We start from the raw sequence: 23,996 nt of genomic DNA, 5'->3' as shown, positions 1-23,996 counted from the left end.
CCATTTTACAAAATAGGAAGCAAGCTCAGTGCAGTGCAGTGCCTTCTCCAAGGCCAAGTCCAGTCAGGGGGCAGCCTCACAAGAGGCTCCTAGTGGCCACAGCCTTGGCCTGTTGCCTAACACAGGCTCCAAGCCCAGAGGGCGGTCACGGGGAAGATGACCCTCAGCAAAGAGAAGTTGTTGATATGTATTTGGTCAGAATGTTGGCTGAGGAACCCACAAAGTCACAGAATCATAATGTGGGCATGTGAGGAGACCCAAAAAAACAGTGTTTTTCAACTGTGCCTCTTGGGGATTCTCATCCCAGAAGATCTCTGTTCATTGTGTGTGTGGGGGGGGTGGGGTGGGGTGGGGGGGGGAGGGTAGTATTTCCAGAGCACATAGGGCTCTAGACACCACCCCCTTCTTCATTCCACTTGACAGGGAGCAGCTCTTTCTGATTTATCTGATGGGCTTCTGCTTATATGCCTTGGCTTGACAAAAAGGTTTGAACATCATTGATATACTCCAGATGTTTCACTTTATAGGTGAGGAAAATGCAGACAAGGAGAGGCTCACCCAAGTCCATGTGGCTACCGTGTCCATCTGTCATCAAGATGCTCACCCCCAAAAAAGACAGTGGGGAAAGAGGTGTCACAGTGGATATGGGGACTGGACTATCTTTGGGTGGCTTGCTCTATTTGGGGAATTGGCCTCCCAGGCTGGAGGATAGAACATGCAAATCTGTTTCTGGTGGGGACTGCAACTGCAGTGAAGGTTCATGGGCTCCTGGGAGGGTGTGGACAAGTTACTCTCACAGTTACAATTAGATAAATAAGGGTAGGTGAACATGCAGGCTGGGAATCCACTGCTGGCTATGATCTATGATACCAGAGCCTGTATTGTGTTGGTAACATTGGCTATTTATAGCTGAGGGCAATGAGGCCTCCTGGGGGCTCTGGTTTTCTTCCAATGATCTAGAATAATAGCCATCCTGTACAAGATACCACAGAAACACTCAGTTATCTCATTGCAGTTCTACCTCATGTGAGTGCCGACTCTTTCCAGAAGCCTTGGGCACATGGAGGATCATATAAGTTAGACCTGAGAATCAAACATGACTTTCATGAGTCCTAAATCTGATGTGATGTGGTAATACTCTATGGCCCATTCTCTTGGCTGAAATGCTCAGGCTGTAAAAAATAGTGCTACTGTCCTTGAAAAATCATAAGGGAGGCTCGATAAGAGGGAATAGGAAGGGGCTTCATTTTCACAGTAAAGGAGCAGGAAACATCAAGAAAAGAAGGTTCATTCCTGAATCTGACAGGAGAAATTCCCTGCACAGCCTTTAAAGTCTAAAAATGTGAACTGAGTGCTTCTTTCCGTAAGAAGGAGAAAGCAAATCATAACCAGCATCTTTGGAGCCCCAGGGGCAGCAGCACTTACCTCCTCACCATTCTGGCCCAGCTCTACCTTGGAGGGGAACAGAGGGAGGGAGCAGGGCGGTTTCCTTCTGGTTGGTTTACTGGCGGGTGTCTAGAGGGAAGGGCGACAGACAGACACACAGAAAAAGAGAGAGAGCTAATCAGGCAACAGGGAGGAAGAGAAAGGAGTGGAAACTGGCTTTAGGAATGTTCAGGAATGTCTGATGGAGAAGAGAATGGAGGGAGGGTTGCACGTCTTTGCCAGTTAACTATCAAGTCACTCCAGTGAACTGTCTACCCATTCTGACTTTTAGCTCTACCCAGTGATCTCCTGCTGGCATCCTCTTTCACTTGAGATTCATCAGCCTGAAGCAACATTTCAAAATAACACTCGCATCCAGCTTCTGAGTACTGCCAGAGCCCTAGATCAGTACTCTCTCCTTCACCCTTTATAACATGCCTACCGTGTCTAGAAATTATGGACGGGTTTTTCAGATGGGAAATAAAACCGCAAAACAACACATCTAAAAAAGCATTCTCATTCTCCCCAAGGGGCCATGATAAACCTCCCCCAACACTGGGGTGCCCTTTCCACATTCCACTTCTAAGGAGCTTCTCAGACTGTAGGACTAGAGAAAATCTGGCCCAGATTTCTTCAACATTACAAAGCCCCCTTTGACATTGTCCTCTCCACCAGGATTCTAGAATCCTCTGCTAACCAGATCCCTTCCCTTTCTGATCACTGCTTCCTATCTGAATGCACTTCCCTGTAAGTCCTTGCTTCCCAGTTCTCTGTTGGAATCTACCCTTGCTCTGAATTCCTAGCCTCAGGGGAGGAGCCTGGTGTGGGGACTTCTTTATTCTGCGCCAGCACAGGCCTGGCACAGCTGTGCAAGATCTAAATCTCCATCAGTGGGTGATGGAGCTGGACGAGCCCTGGGCTCCAGAGCCCCATCTCGGACAGCAGGCCTTTCAACGCTCAGCCGCATGTCTGCTCCCTCCTGGCCAAAGTATAAGCCTCACTCTGGTGAGGAAAGACCCTGCCCAGGCCCAGCAGCATGGCAACATTCCTTGCATTCAGAGAGACCCCTCTCTGACTTCGCTTCCTAATTTGGTAATCACTAAACCTCCTCCCTCCCCCTGCTCTGGGCCTGACCCAGACTTCCCCTTCCTCCAGCCCCCTCCCAGGAGAGGGGCTCTGATGCCGCCTGACTCACCTCCTTTGCAGCGGCTGCCTGCTCCCTGAACCGCCCAGCCAACTGGGCCACCGAGGGGGGTGCAGAGTCGTCCACAATGGCGTTGGTCTGTGCCGGCCTTTCCTGGCAAACCAAGGGGAAGCCAAAGTTAACCAGAAAATACACACCTGGCACTCTGAGCATCAGCACAAGGGGCCACGCGAGATGCCTGCTATGTGACAGTGAGGTCTTCTCCCAGCGTTTTGCAATTGGCTTCTGCATCAGAGACTTTAGAAACTCATTCATCAACTGCATTTTGTATGAATACTTACAATGTCCTCGGCCCAGGGTGTGGCTCTGTCGATCTGGAAAGGAATTAAGTTGCCCTGGGGGTGGGCCGTGGAGGGCCCAGGGATCTGGGAGGCAGGACAAGGCTGGGGTCCTCATTCTACAAAGACCTGGCCTGCAGAGGGCTCTATCAGAGACACTGTCTCCCCTTAGTCAAAGGGAGCTTCGAAAACTGGAGGCTGGCAAAATGCACTGGAGAGTCCAGTGCATGATTGTATCTACTAGGATGAGCAAATGCCCTGGATTGAACTTAAAATTTTTTTTTTTTAATTTGTGGCTGTGGGGGGTCTTCGTTGCTCCATGAAGGATTTCTCTAGTTGCAGAGAGTGGAGGCTGTTTTTAATTGTGGAGAGCAGGGCTCCTCACTGTGGTGGCTTCTCTTATTGTGAAGCATGGGCTCTAGGGTGTGCAGACTCAGTAGTTGGGGTACAAGGGCTTAGTTGCCTTGAGGTATGTGAGATCTTCCTGTACCAGGGACCAAACCCATGTCCCCTGCATTGGCGGGCGGATTCTTAACCAATGGGCCACCAGGGAAGTCCTGGATTGAACTTTTGACAAGTATTTTTGCATCTTATTTCTCCTACTTGATTGAGTGCTTGGTCGTAGAAACGCTCAGAAAATATTTGTTGAACTAATAAACAACATGAGAGTCAAGTAGCATGGCAGATGAGAACCAGACTATCTGGATGTGACCACTGAGTTGCTCCATCTCCTTAGCTCAGTGACCTTGGGCAAATGACTTTCTCCTTCTGTACCTCGGTAGGGATAACAGTAGCATGTTGTTCACTTGGTGGTTCTGCAGATCAAATGATTTACTATGTATCTAAACTGTGGGGACAAGGCCCAGGACACAAGAGCTTCAGAAGCGTTGTTACTGCTACTTCTAAGAACCCTTGGCGATGACCTCAGTGAACCACGGTCACTGTTCACTCTCACGTGCCATTTGCCACCAAGGCTCATTCAATGAGTCAGCAAGCCCTGGAAACAGACACTTCACTTCTGCTTTATTACATGCGGCCTACAAAATCACCTGACTTTCATAATTTTTTAAAAATGTCCAGTCTTGGAAACATTCAGCTTTGATTTTTGGTGACCACGATGATGGCATTTTGCACACAGGCTGCAAACCTCTCCACTCTACCTTCTCATGTCTAGCTTGAAACTGAGAGAATCTGGGTAGCAGTTGCCCAACAAAGACATCTCTGTCTTTCCATGGAGCTCATGGCCTACAAGCACGCTCCAGCTGCAAACTGGCATCCCTCCACACACACACCCATGAGCATATGCACACACACATACTCTCACATACATGTCCTACACCCTCCTTTTTGTGCTGAAAGTGTCCCTGAGCTTTCTTATTTGAGTGCTCCCTCTGAAGGAAATATCACTGGTAATACCATGACGTTGTCCCATTGGAGCAGGAGGGGCAACCACCTGCCCCACACTGACCTCAGGTGAAGTTGAGTAAGTGTGGGCAGAACTTTGAGAAGAGGGCTTTGCTTAGAGATAGGAAAGAACTGCTGGACACGGAGCTTCTGATCTGTGAACAGGCTGTTCTAGAGGAAAAGGCAGGTCCCTGCTGTAAGTCAAGTTTATCCCCATTTCAGCCTAAATATCAAATACTGATTTCAAAAAAAGATGTTAAAGGATTCACCTCTCTTCAAGATGCCAGAATTCCCCACAGCGCTGGAGAAGGGTGTGGGGAGCCTCAGTGCCCGCCCTGACGTGTGCCCCACACTGGCCATGCCAGGCCTGGTCAGAGGTGAACATCATGTCCTCCTGGAACAATGGAGAGGCTCCAGGGACAGAGCAATTTATTAATTGAGCTGCTCCTGGCAAACATGCTGGGCCGGTCCGTCTGTCTGTCTCTCTGTCCGTTGCTATTTATTGCTCGCGTCCTGCTGACAGTGCACTTTACCTCAGCCGCGAAGGCGCCAATCACCGGTGGTGCAGGAAGAAACATTCCAGATAAAAATAGAGCTGAAGGGGAATCAGAAACTCCGCCCTAACTTCCCTTCTTGAAACCAGGCTTGGCAAGGGGTGAGAGAACTACAAGCCTTCTGGAAGGATTTAGGACTTAAAAGCTAGGTTGAAGGAAAGATTGTGATACGTCTGAATTTGCTTTCCTGGAGCCCAGTGAATGGGTTTTCTTTAGAATGTCTATGGACTCCAGAGCTTGTTGAAGCCTGGCAAACCCACTCACCACCAGCACCTCTCCAGATGCTGCTTCTCATTCTGTGTTGTGGAACAGTGATTGATTGTTGCCTTCCCTCAGTCGGACAGAAGTTCAGAGAGGGCAAGTAACTTAGCCCGAGTCACACAGGAGAGGCCAGACAGAATAATCTGAGAAACACTTGACTCCAATGCCTAATAATCCAACAGTGAACATCAGTTAAATAGCCTAATTTGTGAAGGTGCTTTGAAAACTGTAAAGTGATATATAAATAGTAAATCTACTATAAGCCACTGGGTTACACGGGTACGAAGGAGCAAGCATGGCTTTGGGGATGGTCGGGCACTGTGGTTTAGCCTGTTTGAGGCTTTGCCCGGATTTCTGCCTTGCACATCTGGCAGCTACCACTACTGACCTCTTCTAGTGGTTCAACATCATGCCACCTTGGCCCCAGGCAGGTGAGCAACATTTTTTCCCTCTCTCTCTCATCTCTCTCAGCCCTGAGGCTGGTTTGGGAAGGTCATGCTCCTACCTTGATTGTTCTTAGATCTGAGCATTACTTTAGTGTCTCTGCCTCGTCCCAAACTTTCCTGGGACCGCCCCCCCCACCCCACCCCCTAAGCAGCATTCTTTCTCTGTTCCAAAGTTATCCATTAAGTATTGAACACAGAGTCAGGAACACAGAAAGTCGTCCTCAAAGGGTGCCTTCTTCCCCACCTCCCATCCAACCCAGCTTGTGGTGTCAGGGTCTGGGCCCCTGCTCTCAGAGTCACTGACACCCTCAACTCCACCTGCACCCACCTCCAGGTCTTGGTCACGGTTTGACCTCTGTGGATCCTTTCTTCCTGGGACCAATCTCCATGTCTTAAATCTATTTTCTGAACCCACTCCCACATGCAACCTGCTTTAGTTGACACTCATGCTTACAGATTGCAGCCCCCAACCCACCTTGCTGGGCCCAGAGCCTGCTGACCAAGCCCTTACTGCCACTGTTCCAGCCTGGCTCTGCCAGCAAGCTTGGAAACCACTCCTATGGTTCCCTCAACTTTGCCGAGGCCAGAAGAAAATCACCTCTGGAGTTTACTTTCTGTTTCTATGGGACTTTCTTCAGAGAACTGAGGAGCCCGTGTGTCTGGACAGCATGGAACTTCCCTCTCACTTTTGCCGTGATGAATAAATACAATCTGGATGCTGCCAACCATTCGCATAGTGGAAGCTTTGTGTACAGGACCAAGTCAGACTCTGCCCTGGCTGTGTCCATTTCCCCACCCTCCTCCTCGGCCCGGGTCTAAGTTTCTACCAGTCTGTGGTCCACGGTTTAGGGTCACAAGGCACCAGGGGAGGCCTCATCTACAGCGTGGGGGAGAATCAGTGAGGGGGTCTGCCTGGAGCCCGAGGAACCCCTGCTCTTAGCTAACAGGAAGGTTGTCTTGCTCACCAGAAACAGGACAGACAAGCCAGAGCCTCAAAACATAAGGTATGCTCGCTTCTTTGCTCTTTTAGAACTGCAGTGGATCTTAAGGTCACACCCGCTTCCAACTTACATCATTTTAAAAGGATCAACAGACAGTCTCTTTGGGAATGCCACAGTGATTCCTTCGTCTTTTTGTATGCTTACCTTATCTGAACTCTTCAATTCACCACCATGTTTAACCATTGCCATTCGGGAATGATGGAAAGGACAATGGACTAGGAACCAGGCTGGCCAGTTTGACGCACCTACCTTACTTAGAGCGGCTGCTACGTGGGAGGAACTGTTCTTATAGCACTTGATACGTTTTTCTCTCATTCTCACAACACCTCTTCTAGAACAGAAAGTGGCCCAGAATTGCTAACTCATTCTTCAAGTTAGTAAGTGCTGCATTATCTGGATTCCAAAGATCTCCTTCCACACAGACACGCTTTGTTAACTCTAGCCCTTCTCTTTAAGAGCTATCTCATCAGCAAACACCTCTGTCCTGAGCTCTGCGCTCAAGCAGTGAACAAGACCGAGTTCCTGCCCTTAAGGAGCGGCTACGCCAGCGAGGGGCGCAAACAGCAAACACAGAGCAGAGAAACAAGTAAGAGAACTTCAGTGCCATGAAGAAGAGAAGATAGGATGCTTTATCTATGGGGCTGTGAGCAGCCAGCTCTGAGGAGGAGTCATCTGAATTTCCAGCTGGGAAAAAGGTGGAAAGAAAACTGTTCTGAGCAGAAAGCACAGAGAGGAACAAAGGATGAGGGACAGAGAAGTGAAGTGTGGCAGGGACCTATCGCATCCAAAACATGAGGAGACATAAAGGATGAGAGGCAGTCTGGGCCCCACTGCATGAGGCCTTGAGGATCATAGCAAGCAGTTTGTATCAGTATTTTATTCTGAGTGAATGAAACACCATTTGGAGGGTTTTGAGGAGAGATGTGACCTGTATTACATATCAAAAGGCTGCCTGTAGAGAATGGATGACAGTGGAAGCAGAGGGGCCAGGAGGAAGGTTCTGGCAGCGGTAGAGCTGAGCAGTGATGGTGGTATGGACCAGGATTGTAGCAGCAGGTGGTAAAAGGGGTGGATCTGAAGGTAAGACAGCTGGGAATTATTGATGCACTGGGTGTGGGAAGTAAGAGAAAAAGGGCAATCAAGGAGAACTCCCAGGTGTTTGGCTTGGACAACAGAATGCAAGGGATATTTTTTCCTGGGTTGGGGAGGGTTTGTTGGAGTAAGATGTGGGTAGAGGTCAGTAGTTCTTTCTTGGTCATGAACGTTTGAAATGTCTATTAGATATCCATGTGTAGATGCAGGGTGGGAGTTACATATACACCCAAGTCTTAAATTCAGAGGAGGTTTCCAGGCTGGAAACAAAACTTTTGAGAGTCAGTAGATAGTGATGGTATCTGAAGTCACTGAACTAAATACAATCAGAAGATATAGAGAAGAGGTCTAAATATAGAGAAGAGTCTCTGGAGAAGAGGTCCAGAGACTGAACTCCTTATTAGCACTGAGCTGCCTTTCATTCACAAAGGCGATGGGACTGCTCTTCTTATTCCAGGAGGAGCCTTGCAGACATTTTGGTGCAGACTGCAGACAGGCTGGGTTGAGGCCAGATTTCTCTGGCTTAGGTGAGAGAGGATCAGAAACCCTGAAATGCCATTGGAAGAGAAAGTCTTGTGTCCTGCATTCATGCAGCTGGGTCAAATATTCAGCACTTCTTGGGCATCTGAAGACACTGCATTGGAATAACAGTGACTGGGGAAGTGGGGGTTGGAGGGGTGGAGAGCAGGTGAAGAAGAAGAAGAACAACTAAACAAGCCAGAAGAAGAGAAACAGGTACATATGAATGCTGATCCGCTATTTCACATTAAGGCCAAAAATATTCCAAATATTCCCTATCTCCCCACTTGTCAGCTTTAAGGATTTGAAAATGGCAAGTCCTTAGCCTCTGAAGTTCTATCCCAGGGAAAAACCCAGGTAGGATGCCCGGCTCATGCAAAGGATCCACAGGCCATTCCCCGGGGAGTGCACCACTCCATGGGTCCTCCAGGGCTTTCCCCTGCCTCCCAGGATGTGGTGCTACAGCCTAGGGGCCTGGACAGGGTTAAGCAACCCTGAGTCAGTGGACATCAGCCTGACTGCTTCAGTGGTCTTAGAAGCTCACAGTCTCACAGGGTAGCTCACAGTCCCCGGGGCCTGGCCAGCCACCCGGTGGGGTCAGTGGGCTTGGTGGTGGTGGCACAGGCAGGGTTAGCCCAGGCACATTCCCAAGTAACAGCAAGGACAACAAAGCAATGGGAGGCAGCCATTCATCCTGAATGTCATGATGGTCTAGGACCTTAGCAGTGCAATCTGGGAGATAATGTATGTGAAATTTCTCTGTGAAACCTGTCAATTGTTGTATAAGCATAAGGATAAAAATGCATTTTGAGTCTTGTGGGGTTGGGGATGTGCACGGATGATATGACAGGAACAGAAAGAACAGCTAATTCAGAGGTAAATCAAGTCTTGTCTCTGACACATACTGGGGGTAGACCTTTCCAAGCCTCAGGATCCTTGCTGGTAAGTGAGATTATTAACATCCATTGGCCTTTCCTCCAACCCAAAGTGCCATCAGTTGGCCATTGTGTGTGCATGTGTGCTAAGCTGCTTCAGTTGTGTCCGACTCTTTGCAACCATATGAACTGTAGCCTGCCGGGCTCCTCTGTCCGTGGAGATTCTCCAGTCAAGAATACTGGAGTGGGTTGCCATGTTTTCCTCCAGGGGATCTTCCTGACCTAGGGATCGAACCCTCGTCTCTTACATCTCCTGAATTGGCAGGCAGGTTCTTTACCACTAGCGCCACCCGGGAAGCCCAGTTGGTCTTTTCTCCAAAGCAAACTGCAACATGTGCCTGATGTCTGGAGCCTGCACCACCCTCCTCCCACTAACAGCAGGAGGTAGCCAATATCCTCAGAGTCCCTGCAAGACTCACAATCAGCCCTGTATGCAAGAGGCAGAGTGTACAGATCACAGGTTATGGTGCTGTATGTGGGGCAGTACAGCATACAGCTCAGGCTTCGATCCAGATTGCCAGGGTTCAAATCCAGGCTCTGCATATATGGCCTTGAACAAGTTACCTAACTTCTTTGTGCCTCAGTTTCCATCTGTAAAATGGGGAGACTACACCGAGGGAAGTCCAGGGCTGTCATCTAGTCTACGCTTGCCCTTTCATTCTCTCTGGGGCACAGGTCTCCCAGAGGGAAGCCCAGCCAGCTAAGATATGCTCCTTGCTGCTTTCTGCCATTCTTAGTTCATAAATGGGCAGTCATGAGTCGGTCATTGGCGGTCTATACTTAACAGATACTTAACAAGACAGACGGTTAACAGACATTCCTTTCCTGAGTTTTCAAACCATCCCTGAGAAACTGATGTGCATACTAACTAGCAATTAAGAAAAAATAAAGCTGACTGTAATTTTATGGCTTTTAGGTCATGTCCCCTCTTCCTTCTCTCCTGCTTCTTCTGATTATGATTATTGCTATTATTTTATACGCTCTCCTATGACCTTAGGCAGGGAGCTCTCAGAGTCTTGCCAGTAAGGACACACTAAGTCCTGAGTATGGTTTTGGAGCTGCCCTTGCTCAAGACACATGAGCTAGCGAAACCTCAGCTTCCTCATCTGTACAGTGGGAAGAGCACTTGCCTTGACCTCCTCTAGGGATAGTTGTGAGGCTCCCGGGATGGAGTGAATGACAGCACACTGGAGAAGAGATACACAGAGATGCACAGGATGGATACTGTGCACACCCAGAGTTTATGGCCTACTAAGGGACAGGGGTGATTAAGCAAGTATTTAAACTATGATCAGGGTCAGGGACTTCCCTGCTGATCCAGTGGCTAAGATTGCACTTCCAGTGCAGAGGGCCCGAGTTCAATCCCTGGTCAGGGAACTAGATCCCACATGCTGCAACAAAGAGTTCACATACCATGACTAAGACCTGGTGCAATCAATAAATAAATGATTTTTTTTAAAAGTATGATGGATCAGCCAGTGCAGAAGGCAGAATAGCCCCCAAAGATGTCTACATCCTAATCGTGGAATCTGTGGTGATGTTAGGTTACATGGCAAAGGGTGCAGGTGGAATTAAAGTTGTTAGTCAGTTGACCTTAAAGTGGGGCACTCCCCTGGGTTATCTAAGTGGGCCCAATGCAATCCAAAGTGCTCTTAAAAGTAGGAGAGGAGGGCAGAGGAGTCAGCGTCAGAGTGATGGGATATGAGAAAGACTTGACCTACTATTGCTGGCTTTGATGATGGCGGAAGAGGCCACATGCTGGAATGCAGGTAGCCTCTAGAAGCTGGGAAAGGCAAGTCTCCAGAAGAAAGGCAGCCCAGCCAACATCTTGATTCTAGTCCCAGTGAGATCTGTTTTGAACTTCTGACCTCCAGAACTATAAGATAATAAATTTATATTGTTTTGGCTGCAAAGTTTGTGGTCATTCATTGCATCAGCTATACAAAAGTAAACCAGGCAGTAAGTACTTGCTGACCCACTGTGGGCTCTGAGGTCTGGGCACACGGTGCTGAAGAAGAGAGTCCTGAGTCCATACTCTTGCTGGAGTTCACATTCCAGGGGAGACAGGCAGTGACCCAGTAAGTGAGTGCATGTTGGTGCCCTGAGTGGTCGGTCACAGGAGGCCTACCCAAGGAGGAGCAGACGGAGGTGACATTGAGTTCAGGATGTTGTGACTGGAGAAGGACAGGGTGAAAAGCATAACAGGGGCACCCAGTCTGGCTAGAGGTATCCAGGAGGGCTTCTAGAAGGAAGCCCCAACCTGGACAAGCTTGAAGGGTGGGCAGAGTTAGTCACTCTTCTGCTGAGGGAGCCACATGCGAAGGATGCAAGGCTGGGGCTCCTCACTGAACTACCAGAGGTCCCTAAGCCTGGTTCACGGCATGTGGCCTGAGGGGAAGATGAGGCTGCAGAGGAAACAGAGGCCAGAGCGGACCCTGTTTTCAGGGCCATGCTAAGTCATTGGAAGGTTTTTAGAAAAAGAGTAAAACAGAGGGTCCACTAAAACAAATGGATTTATTTCAATGGTCCCTTTGGCTGCAGCGTGAGAAATGGATGGGCCATTGCCATCGTCATGAAAGGTACGTTTATTTATTTGACTGCACTGGGTCTTAGTTGTGGCACATGGGATCGATCTTTGTTGCAGCATTCAGGATCTTAATTGCAGCATCTGGGATCTAGTTCCCTGACCAAGGATGAACCCAGGGCCCCTGCTTTGGGAGACTAGAGTCTTAACTACTGGACCACCAGAGAAGGCCAGCCAAAAAGGTTTTGATGAATAGGAATCTCTGGTCACTGATTTACAATTGCTACCTGTGTTGTATCATTATGATCACTTCTTGCAAATCTGCAAATCTTCAGCAGAAGTTCTACTGAAAGCAGCAGCTTGTTGTATTTCTGGGTGCTTTTTAAAGGCAGGAGAGTGAGAATCAAGCATCTATGGCCCACAGCTGGTAAAGAAATGCCTTCAAGAGGCAGAGTTTATTGATTCAAACACTAGTAGATAATGAGCCAGGGATTCACGGAGTGTTTAGGTCTCCTAGGCTTACAGGAAAATGGAGAGCAAGGATTCAGTAGAGGCAGAAAACTGGGACCAAGATCAGATAAGTTCATCTAGGAATTAAAAACTCTCTCAAGGATGACTTAGACATAGGGTTGGAGTCAACACTGTAGATCTCAAGAGTATAAGACCAGACAGAATGGTGCCCTGAACTAGGGGAGGGTCCATGGAGATCGAGAACATTAATAGGAACTTAAAAGCAACTTAGGAAAAAGGACTGTCTGGAACTAGTGACTGACCAGGTAGATGCAGAAAGGAGTCAAGATGCTGCCCAGGCTTCTGGCTCTGTCTGCTGAGTGGACAGGGGTGCCATCCACAGAGATGGTGAGCCCCAGTGAGAGCAGGGCTAGGAGGAAAGAGGCAAGAGGTGGCTAGAGAAGGAAAAGGTGCCAGAAGGGGAGAGTGATCACAGCAGAGGGTCCAGGATGGATCCTTGAAAGCTTGGGATTTTTGGAGTCAGATGAACCTGGGTTTGAAACTTGGCTCCTGTTACAAAGTGATGGCTGAGCTCGAAGACAGGCTGGGTGAGTGGAGGCTAGAAAGGAGATGGAGAGGGTCCTGGGATGAAGAGGAGGAAGCAGTAACTTCGCGGTTCAGGCAGGGTGCCTGCACCACCAAAGTTGTCTTCTCCTTCCAACTGTAGGTGTGCAGAGGGGAAAATCAAATTCAACCTTGTGAGCCTGGCAGCCTCAGAGCAGTTGGCTTTTGTTTTTGTTTTTTCTTTTTAGGGGAAAGGGGAAGAGTGTGAAAGAAATGCTTACATAGCTAGCTTAGGGGATTCAGGGGATTCACAGCCTAGGCCAACAAGTAAATCTACAATCCATCTGCTCTTCAGAGAGAATTCAGAGACTCCTGTCATGTGGTCTCCATGCTGGTTAGTCCCCTAAGAAGCCTGATTTCGCTGAGAGTCCCTCTGACTCCTGGGGTTTGCTGCAGACACCTGGAGGCCTCCTAATAATATCCTTCATGGGGGACCATTTCTGCTTCCCAAGCAGGAGTGACGTGTGAGTGAATCCTGAGGCCTGGGACATTTGTCCTTCATGTCCCAACAGAAAGCCCAAGCATTCCTTCTAAGATTAGAACAAGTTGCTCAAGGACAAGGGCCTGCGTCCCAGTTAGCTGTAGCCTCTCCTATTACAGCGGCTCCTCTTCCTTCCCTCCCCTTCCCCCTTGCAGTCTGGAGCTGGACTCTTAGCAGGATGTCTCTTGGGATGCTCTGTGGGTTGGGTCACACTGGGCAGGGTGTAGTGCTGGGTTCTAGGCTTCTTTTTGTTTTGCCACATCTTGGATTCATTTATTCATTCATTTTTCCTGTACTCCAGGACCTGTGCCAGGATATACCAATGAACAAGATGATGCAGGTCTTTTCATAATGGAAATTGCAGTCTAATGAGGGCAACCGTTCAGCAACCATCATTATTTTTACTCCAGTTTATTGTTTCTTAGGGTGTACTCTTGCCTGGAAAATCCCATAGATGGAGGAGCCTGGTAGACTGCAGTCCATGGGATTGTGAAGAGTCGGACACAACTGAGCGACTTCACTTTCACTTTTCACTTTCCTGTATTAGAGAAGGAAATGGCAACCCACTCCAGTGTTCTTGCCTGGAGAATCCCAGGGACGGGGGAGCCTGGTGGGCTGCCGTCTGTGGGGTCGCACAGAGTCGGACACAACTGAAGTGACTTAGCAGCAAACACTGCAGAGGGAAAGGACTAGAAAAGCAAGTGATAAGGGGATCTGACCCAAAGATGTGATGTTTAAACAGAGGTCTAAAACATAAGAAGTGATCCAAGCAGTGTGTGTGTGTGATAAGGAAGGGAGGGGTACAGCCAAGGGCATTCCAAGGAGAGTTTACCCAAAGGCCTGGAAATGAGAAGAGCAGGATGTGTTTGAGGAAATAAAAGAAGGCCAATGTCTAGAACTCAGTTCAGTTCAGTCGCTCAGTCGTGTCCGACTCTGTGCGACCCCATGGACTGCATGTAGCATGCCAGGCTTCCCTGTCCATCACCAACTCCTGGAGCTTATTCAAACTCACATTCATCGAGTTGGTGATGCCATCCAACCATTTCATCCTCTGTCGTCTGCTTCTCCTCTTGTCTTCAATTTTTCCCAACATCAGGGTCTTTTCCAGTGAGTCAATTCTTTGCATCAGGTGGCCAAAATATTGAAGTTTCAGCTTCAGCATCAGTCCTTCCAATGAATGTTCAGGACTGATTTCCTTTAGGATGGACTGGGTGGATCTCCTTGCAGTCCAAGGGACTCTCAAGAGTCTTCTCCAATACCACAGTTCAAAAGCATCAATTCTTCGGTGCTCAGCTTTCTTTATAGTCCAACTCTCACATCCATACATGACTACTGGAAAAACCATAGCTTTGACAAAACGGACCTTTGTCAGCAAAGTAGAATGTCTCTGCTTTTTAATATGCTGTCTAGTTTGGTCATAACTTTTCTTCCAAGGAGCAAGCATCTTTTAATTTCATGGCTGCAGTAATCATCTGCAGTGATTTTGGAGCCCCCAAAATTAAAGTCTCTCATTGTTTCCACTCTTTTTCCATCTATTTGCCATGAAGTGATGGGACCTGATGCCATGATCTTAGTTTTTGAATGTTGAATTTTAAGCCAGCTTTTTCACTCTCCTTTTTCACTTTCATCAAGAGGTTCTTTAGTTCTTCTTCACTTTCTGCCATAAGTGTGGTGTCATCTGCATATCTGAGGTTATTGGTATTTCTCCCAGCAATCTTGATTCCAGCTTATGCTTCATCCAGCCTGGCATTTCATATGATGTACTCTGCATATAAATTAAATAAGCAGGGTGACAATATACAGACTTGACGTACTCTTTTCCCTATCTGGAACCAGTCTGTTGTTCCATGCTGTTATAACTGTTGCTTCTTGACCTGCATACAGATTTCTCAGGAGGCAGGTGAGGTGGCCTGGTATTCCCATCTCTTTAAGAATTTTCCACAGTTGTTGTGATCCACACAGTGCATCAAAAGGCTTATCAAATACCCACAGTTTTGCAAGCTTGTTTCTTTCTGCCGTAAGCACAGAAACCAGTGTGTTATTCATGTCCCCACCCCCTAGCCTATTACCATATTCAGTGCTCAATAAATAATGTCAAATGAATGAATGAATGATGCATCAGTAAACCAACACCAATGGGCTGACACTGTGAGGGCTTGATAAACATAGAACAGGGCCTCAAGGTAAAAATGGAAACAATGTGTCAGCCAGGGTTGGCTCTGGGCATACCAGGCTTGAATATTTTCATTAAGGTTCACTGAACTGAGCCAAGGTCACTGGAATAGTATAACTAGAGGGCAAAGAATGAGACCTTCCCTGATGAATCCACTACTTAAAAATCTGAGCCTCCAGTTTCTACTTGGAGCCAAGGAATGCATTATAATTTCATATTTCCCATCCCTGGGTATATCTGTCTTCTTTCAGACACATTTCATCAAGGAGCCACTGAGGCAGGGAAGGCATGGGTCTCCTATCAGTGTAGAATGGTACCTGCCCAGGCTGTGAAATCCACATCTTGCTCTGATCTGGATTTCACATAGCTGTAGCTGTGAAATTTCACATTTCTGTAGCTGTCCTCAGACACTAAGGCTGTCCTCCCCAACCTTGCTGCCCAGGGATGGTCCAGGCAGGAATCCATAATCTTTGGTATATCAAAGAGGCCCCATGCAAAGCACAAGAAAGGTTCTACCTGCCTTAGAAACTGACTCATTGGGATGAGGCCAAAAGGGTCCTGAAGCAGAGAGAAGAAAAGAAAACACCAGGCTGAGTTAAGTTGCTTTACTTGAAAAGTCTATTGGGTTTTATAGGGCAAAACAGCTGACTGGGAAAGGCCCGGGTGGGGTGTTGACATTCAGCTTGCAGATGGCCTGATCTCTCTCTTCCACCTGCTCTTCCCTCTGCCTGCTCCCTTTGGGCCTGGGACTGATTCATATTTGGGAGTGTCCCCTCCAGTCACTGACTGAGGGTCAAGGGTCAAGAGTCCCACAGGAGTCCGGACCTGCTGGGCTGCTCAGGCCCGCTCTGTTCAGCATCCTCCCCATACCGAGTGATTCTGTTTATACCTACTACCACTAATCAAATGGCTCTCTTTAGAAAGCCATTTCTAAAGAATTTTGAATTAGTTTGGTTTTGAATTAGTAATAGTAGTCTTCTGTATTGTATTTTCTTAACAATAATAAAGCGGATAACTTATTGAAAGCTTATTGTGCTGAACATGAAAAGATGTTCACTAATTACTCGGAGAAGGCAATGGCACCCCACTCCAGTACTCTTGCCTGGAAATTAGAGAAATGCAAATCAAAACTATAATGAGACATCACCTCACACCAGTCAAAATGGCTCTCATCAAAACATCCATGAACAACAAATGCTGGAGAGGGTGTAGAGAGAAGGGAACCTCCTTACCTGTTGGTGGGAATGTCAACTGGTACAACCACTATGGAGAACAGTACAGAAATTCTTTGAAAAACTAAAAACAGAGCTACCATATGACCCTGAAATCCCACTCCTGGGTATATAACCAAAGAAAAACATGGTTCAAAAGGATACATACAGCCTAATACTCACTGCAGCATTGTTTCAAATAGCCAAGACTGGAAGCAACCTAAATGTTCATCAAAAGAGGAACGAATAAAGATACACACACAATGGAATTTAACTGAGTCATCAAAAAGAATGAAATAATGTTCTTTGCAGCAACATGGTTGGACCTAGAAATTAGCATCCTGAAAGAAGTAAGTCAGACAGAGAGGCAGAAACAGCATGTGACATCCCTTACATGGGGAATCTAAAAAGACATGATACAAATGAACTTATTTACAGAACAGAAACTGACTCACAGACTTAGAGAATGAACTTATGGTTGTTGGGGGAAGAATGGGGGAAGAGATAGTTAGAGAGTTTGGGATGGACAGACACATACTGCTTTATTTAACTTTTTATTTTCTACTGGGAAATGGGCAGAGGAGCCTGGTGGGCTACAGTCCATGGAGTCACAAAGAGCTGGTCACAACTGAGTAACTAAATAACAACAACATATACGATTAACAATGTTGTGATAGTTTCAGGTGGACAGCGAAGGGACCTAGCCATACAGATATATGCATCCATTCTCCTCCAAACTCCCCTGCCAGCAAGGCTGCCACATAACACTGAGCGAAGTTCCCCGTGCTATACAGTAGGTACCGGTTGGTTGACTGGTACAGGATGACTCCATATACATAACACTCTTCAAAAGGCAAAGCTATAATGACAGAAAGCACCTCACTGATCGCCTGAGACCAAAGATGGGGCAGGCGGTTGACTATAAAGGGTACGAGGGAACTTTTGAAGTGAAAGAAACAATCTATATTTTGATTGTGGTCTGTATCTGTCAATACTCATCAAATTGTCCTTTTAAAATAGGTGAATTTTATTGTGTGTAAATTTTATCTCATAAATGTGATAAACAGCTTTTGAAATAAAAAACACATGCTCAAAAAATAAAAGAAAAAAGGTTGAGGCACACTCCCACCGCATGAGGTCTTCTTTCATTTGCCCTAGGGGTAGGGGAGTCGGCTCAGTTCCAGGGTGCCAGCCCCATGGACCTCAAAGCATTGGCAAGAAGGCACCAAGGCCACAGGAGGCTGGCAGCCTCTTGCAGCTGCGAGGAACAGGCCACATCCAGCCATTCCTGTCCCGGGGCAGCCACCAGCACTCTGGAAGCAAGAATGCTGATGAGAGCACAGAATCTGGCACTTGACAAGTTCAGGTATGAATATAATTTGTGGGTTGTTGGGTTGCAGGTAACTGACTTAACTACTTAGAGTCTCATCTGTAGAATGTGGCTAATAACACCCCCTACAGAGTCATGACAATACTAAGAGAGTGTTTGATAGTTTGGAAAGATCCTCTGGAGTAGGAAATGGCAGCCCACTCCAGTATTCTTACTTGAAAAATTCCATGGACAGAGGAGTCTGGTGGGCTACAGTCCATGGGGTCTCAAAGAGTTTGCCATGATTGAGCACACATGCAGTGTGGGTCCAAACCCAAATCCTGCCTCTTACTCTGTGTGTGATCTTAGGCAAGACTTAGCTTCACTGAGCCTCAGTTTCCCCACTCATAAAATAAGGCTTATAACAGCACTTATCTCATATGATTGTTATAAACCCCAAATGAGATCATAAATGTGCATAAAGTCCCAGCACAGTGCCTGGTACATGGGAGCTTTCCCTTCCATCTTGGCTCTTGTTGTTACACCTAAGACACTGATTGTCACCCACTCAGTAGGTATTAGTTGGGACGTGGGCCCCCTTGCATACCTTGTAGGGTCAGCAGGCTGCTGCCTGTTGGCCCTGAGTAACTGCAAGGGGGCAGTAGGGACCTGTTGCTAAGTCATTTTCATTCCCATACTGTAGAACAAGTCTGCAGACCTAGTGGACTGGCGTTGCATCTTAATGTCAGAGGAATTTACAAATAGGAATTTTCTGAACCATACTAAAGGGCAGGCTGGCTAACTGAAGTGAGATTCTAGGCTCCAGCCATAAGTAGCCTAACTCGCAGGGCCGTTCATGTGTGGGATTTTAGTTGGATGTTTCTGGTATGTGGAGTTGGGTAAGGAGAAGTAAGACCAGTCATCAAAGGGAAGCCTACTTCTGGCTTCTGCAGGTGAGGAGAGTCCTGCCTTTCACCCAGACCCCTGCACCAAGAGGAGGCAGGACTCAGCCTCATGGCCAGAGTTTGAGGGTTGTGCCTGCCCCTGTAGGTCCAAGCCTAATCAGGGACCCTCAGGGGCTGGTGGGTGCATGAACGGCTGGAAAAGCTCTCCAGGGAACATGCTTGGATTCAAAGGATGCAGGAAGTGGGAAGAAGAAATATGTCTGGGCAGACATGTTTTGTCCTGCAAAGTCAGAAGAGAAGATCCAGATGAGTCATTTCAAGAGAGGAGCATTCTAGGGGCAGGGGAGGCCGCTGACCCAGCAGTCCGGAGAGCTGTGTGAACTCTCCACCCCTCTCTGCCCTTCTGTCTCCTCATCCCTAGGATGAAGAGCTTGCCCAGCATGCTTTCCAAGGCCCTTTGCAGCTGGCTAACTATTTTTTTTTTTGACTTTAACATCACTAAGAGGAAATTGGGAACACTGAGGTTATCTTCCTCATGTGGATGAACGGAGGTGGATACCCGACTAAATTTAGGCAGAATCAGAGCAAACTCTGAAAGGAAGATCAGGAATCCCAAGTGATATTACAGTGATATTACACCCCTTCCCCCCACCATTTTGATACACAGCTCTATAAAGAACCCCATCCCTCTTTCTCTTGTCTCTTCCAAAGAAGATACTAAGAATGGAACACTTCCTACTCTCAAACCAGGAACCAAATGGTAATCCGATATAATCCCTTCATTCCGTATTAGCAAACTAGGGTTGGTAATTCTCTTAAAGAGAAGAGTTTTAGGACAGAGAGATGACAGGGCTCAAATAGCCTCGGGGGCATTTAGAAGCCAATAAAGAGCAAAGTGGGGACTTGCCTGGTGGTCCAGTGGCTAAGAACCCCCCTTGCAATACAGGGAACATGGGTTCGATCCCTGGTTAAGGAACTAAGATTGATCCCACATGCCACAGGGCAACTACAACAAAGACCCAGGCAGCCAAAATAAAAAATAAATAAAATAAGAGGAAGGTGGGTGAGAAATCAGTAACAAAGAACAATACCAAGCACAATCAAGGGATAAGGGCCAAAAGAAGCATAAACTGTAAAGGGGAAACTATATTAGCAGAGTTCAGGTTTTTCTCCAGGTTCACTGCTGCCCAGCTGGGAAAACCATAACCCTCATTTTGGTTTCCTCTGGAAGTCATACAAAGAAGGAATGAGTACAGGGATTGTTTTCTTTCATTCACACCCTTTGGCCTATTGCTTTTTTGCTATCCACACACCAAGGGCTCACCTCCTTAGTCAGCTTCAGAGCCTCACAGTTCTGAAGCAAGAACTAGGGGCTCTAAGAATACAACAGGCCAGCAGGAACACATTTGGAGTAGACACGGACCCCCTAAGGTGAGCGACTCTCTGGGGCCCTGAGGGGGAGGGGAGGGACTGTTTTTCTGGCAGGGGCTCCCAGGCTCTGAGCAGAAGTTCCTCACAGGAGACCCTAGAAAAATCCTCCTAGTATGGAACACAGAAATATGCAGGCCCCCAGCTCAAGAGACATGAGTACAAGGCCTAAGATACAAGTAAACCAACTTCCTCCTGCTCCCTCCTTATCAGCAATTGTACCGCCCGCCACCATATGCATGAAAAATCTCTCTCTGGACAATGGCCAAAGTGCTTCTCATGTAGAGATTTGAGCAGATAACTCACAAGATGGTTTGGTTTTCTTATGGACAGTCCAACAGTACTTTATCCCACCACTCCAGCACACCTATAAATTATACCTCTGAGCTACCTTTCAGCTGCCATGGCTCTTTCGGAGAGGGGGCTCCACTCTTAGTGGCTCCCAGGCCACATCACACAGAGAAGATCTGGGATTGCAGAAAGCAGGGAACACAGATGGCGCTCATTTCCACCCCAGGATCAGCATGGGGCTGATAGACCAGACTGGCCACTCTGGCTTGTCTGCTATTATCTTGCCGTCCAAGCACAGGCTGTTGTGATGCAATTTCAGAGGACTCATAGTTCCAGATCCATCTCCTCTGGACTTCATTTCCTCCTCTATAAAATGGAAATGAGATCTACTACATAGGGTCATTATCATGATGAAGTGAAACATGCATGGGAAGTATCTTATCAGCCAATATTCATTGATCGATCATTCCTATTTAATACTTTCCATTGATTTCACCTAATGAGGCCAAGAACTATCTCACATTAGAACTTGTTTGGTAGTCAGCACCTTAAGTTAAGCAGAGATTTTGGTGGGTCCATAGTTGTAGGTATTTTAAAGTCAAGTGAGATTTAGGAAGATTCAATATTCCTACAGAGTCTTGGTTAAACAATTTAGTGAAGGCAGAAGGAAGTTCAGAACTGGACATGGAATAATAGACTGGATCCAAATTGGAAAAGGAGTACATCAAGGCTGTATATTGTCACTCTGCTTATTTAATCTATATGCAGAATACATCATGTGAAATGCCAGGCTGGATGAAGCACAAGCTGGAATCAAGATTGCTGGGAGAAATACCAATAACCTCAGATATGCAGATGATACCACTCTTATGGTGGAAAGTGAAGAAGAACTAAAGAGCCTCATGATGAAAGTGGAAGAGGAGAGTGAAAAAATTGGCTTAAAACTCAACATTCAGAAAACTAAGATCATGGCATCAGGTCCCATCACTTCATGGCAAATAATAGATGGGGAAATAATGGAAACAGTGAGAGACTTTATTTTTGGGGGCTCCAAAATCACTGCAGATGATGACTGCAGCCGTGATAATTTCAAGATAATTCCAAGATGCTTGCTCCTTGGACGAAAAGCTATGACCAACCTACACAGCATATTAAAAAGCAGAGACATTACTCTGCCAACAAATGTCCATCTAGTCAAAGCTATGGTTTTTCCAGTAGTCCTGTATGGATGTGAGAGTTGGACTATAAAGAAAGTTGAGTGCCAAAAAATTGATGCTTTTGAACTGTGGTGTTGGAGAAGACTCTTGAGAGTCCCTTGGACTGCAAGGAGATCCACCCAGTCCATCCTAAAGGAAATCAGTCCTGAACATTCATTGGAAGGACTGATGCTGAAGCTGAAACTTCAATAGTTTGGCCACCTGTTGCAAAGAACTGATTCATTGGAAAAGACCCTGATGCTGGGAAAGATTGAAGGCAGGAGGAGAAGAGGACAGCAGAAGATGAAATGGTTGGATGGCATCACCAACTCAATGGACATGAGTTTGAGTAATCTTTGGGAGTTGGTGATGGACAGAGAGGCCTGGCGTTCTGCAGTCCATGGGGTCACAAAGAGTCAGATACAACTGAATGACAGAACTGAACTGAAGGAAGTTCCTGAAAAATGAAAAGCAATCAGCCAACAATTTTGGAGGAGGGGACAGTTACGGAGAAATTAAGTCATGGTCCCTGTTCTGTTGAAGCTGACAGTTCAGCTGGGGAAACATGAAGCAAAAGTGGATCAAACACAAAAGCAAGTTAAGCAGACAATGGCACAGAAGCTGTGTGCATATAGGCATGATCGATGGCCCAGGGATCAGCCCATGCTGTAAATGTGGATGTGTCAGAAGACCCAGGAAGGAGAAGTGGTGGAGTAAGAATGGGGGCGGGGGGACTGGATCAGAAGGTGCTTACAGACAGTGCTCCAGAGACAGAATGTTTGTTCATATCCTCACTCTGGTCCTTGGGCAGGTAACCAACCTCTGCAAATTTCAGGGGCCTCATCTGTAAAGTGAGGATAGCAGTATTTGCATCATAAGCTCGGGTAAGAATCAAGTGAGGTATATAGTATTCAGTATAGTCTGGCACATAATAGTCCTCACTAAATGCAGTCTATTATTATATTTGAAGCCAAGGTATTTGGAATTTATCCTGAAAGGGTAAATCCAGCAAGGAGTTTAAAGGAAAACATTTGTCCTGAGTTCTTCCCATGCAAACCAGAACTGCAAAGGGACAGTCAGGCAGTGATGAAGACAATCTTTTGGAGAGAGGGTTGGACATTAAAGGGAGGGTGGGGGACCCAGCTCAGATGGCAGGAAAGAACTCTGTGATCCTAGGAGGTCCTGCGGCAGGGATATGGAGAGTTCAGGAACATGTATCCCACCAGAAAGAAGGACAAAATATAGAAGAGTGTTGGGGAAATGGATGGAAAAACTTCTATTTAAGGAGCAAATGGGGGAGGGCACTGGTGGGGAAGGGAGGAGAAGACAGAGGCTAAGAGCTGAGGACAGAAAAATTCCAGGCTGGTATCAGCTATAGAATCTGGGCAGAGAATGCACACGTGGTCTAAGGGGAGCCTGTGATAACAATTTCCAGCATGCTTTGTTAATTTCCCACACCTGCCTCTGGGGTTCATTGTCATTTTGAAGGCAAACTGAGATTAGTTAGCTGAAACATAAGGTGTAACAGCAAAGTATAGGGTAAAGAGTGTTAAAATGAAACATTTCCCTTTTTAACTAAGAAGAAATCCCAGAGGCTGATATATGTGTGCGTGTGTGTGTGTGTGTGTGTGTGTGTGTGTGTGTGTGTGTGTGTGTAAGTCCCTCTGCTAAAAACAAATCCTCAGGGGTAAAGAATTTTCCTGCCAATGCAGGAGATGCAAGAGACTGGGGTTTGATCCCTGAATTGGGAAGATTCATGAACAGATCCTGGCAGGCTCACAGGGTCACAAAAGAGTTGGACACGACTGAGCATGCGTGTGTACACGCACTATAAACAAAAGAAAAACTTTTGTAATGGCAAAAATACTATAAATGAAGTAAAAAGAAAACAATAGACCCAAAAAATTATTTGTAACACAGATGAAAAGGAGATAATATCTGTTATATAAAATCCTCTCACAAAATGATGGAAACAATATATAAGAAAGGATATAAATAAGCAAGGAATTCCCTGGTAGCTCAGCTGGTGAAGAATCTGTCTGCAATGCAGGAGACCTAGGTTCAATTTCTGGGTCGGGAAACCCTGGAGAAGGTATAGGCTACCCACTCCAGTATTTTTGGGCTTCCCTGGTGGCTCAGATGGTAAAGAATCTGCCTGCACTGTAGGAGACCTGGGTTTGATCCCTGCGTTGGGAAGATCCCCTGGAGGAGGGCATGGCAACCCACTCCAGTATTCCTGGCTAGAGAATTCCATGGACAAAGGAACCTGGTGGGCTACAGTCCAC

General features: G+C 46.9%; 1 protein-coding gene across 1 annotated transcript in view; it reads right to left on the bottom strand.

Moving 5' to 3' along the window:
* Nucleotides 1–22,570, bottom strand: part of RCSD1 (RCSD domain containing 1) — a 40,942-nt gene extending 18,372 nt beyond the window's left edge. The window contains 3 exon segments of the mRNA XM_070366860.1: nt 1,426–1,515; nt 2,621–2,722; nt 22,466–22,570. Of these exon segments, the coding sequence (XP_070222961.1) occupies nt 1,426–1,515; nt 2,621–2,722; nt 22,466–22,555 (282 nt within the window). The 5' untranslated portion in view covers nt 22,556–22,570.
* Between the last annotated feature and the right edge of the window lie 1,426 nt (nt 22,571–23,996).

This window comes from Bos mutus, chromosome 3, assembly GCF_027580195.1.
Source record: "Bos mutus isolate GX-2022 chromosome 3, NWIPB_WYAK_1.1, whole genome shotgun sequence".
NCBI lineage: Eukaryota > Metazoa > Chordata > Mammalia > Artiodactyla > Bovidae > Bos > Bos mutus.
This window is presented reverse-complemented; position numbering and strand designations above follow the sequence as displayed.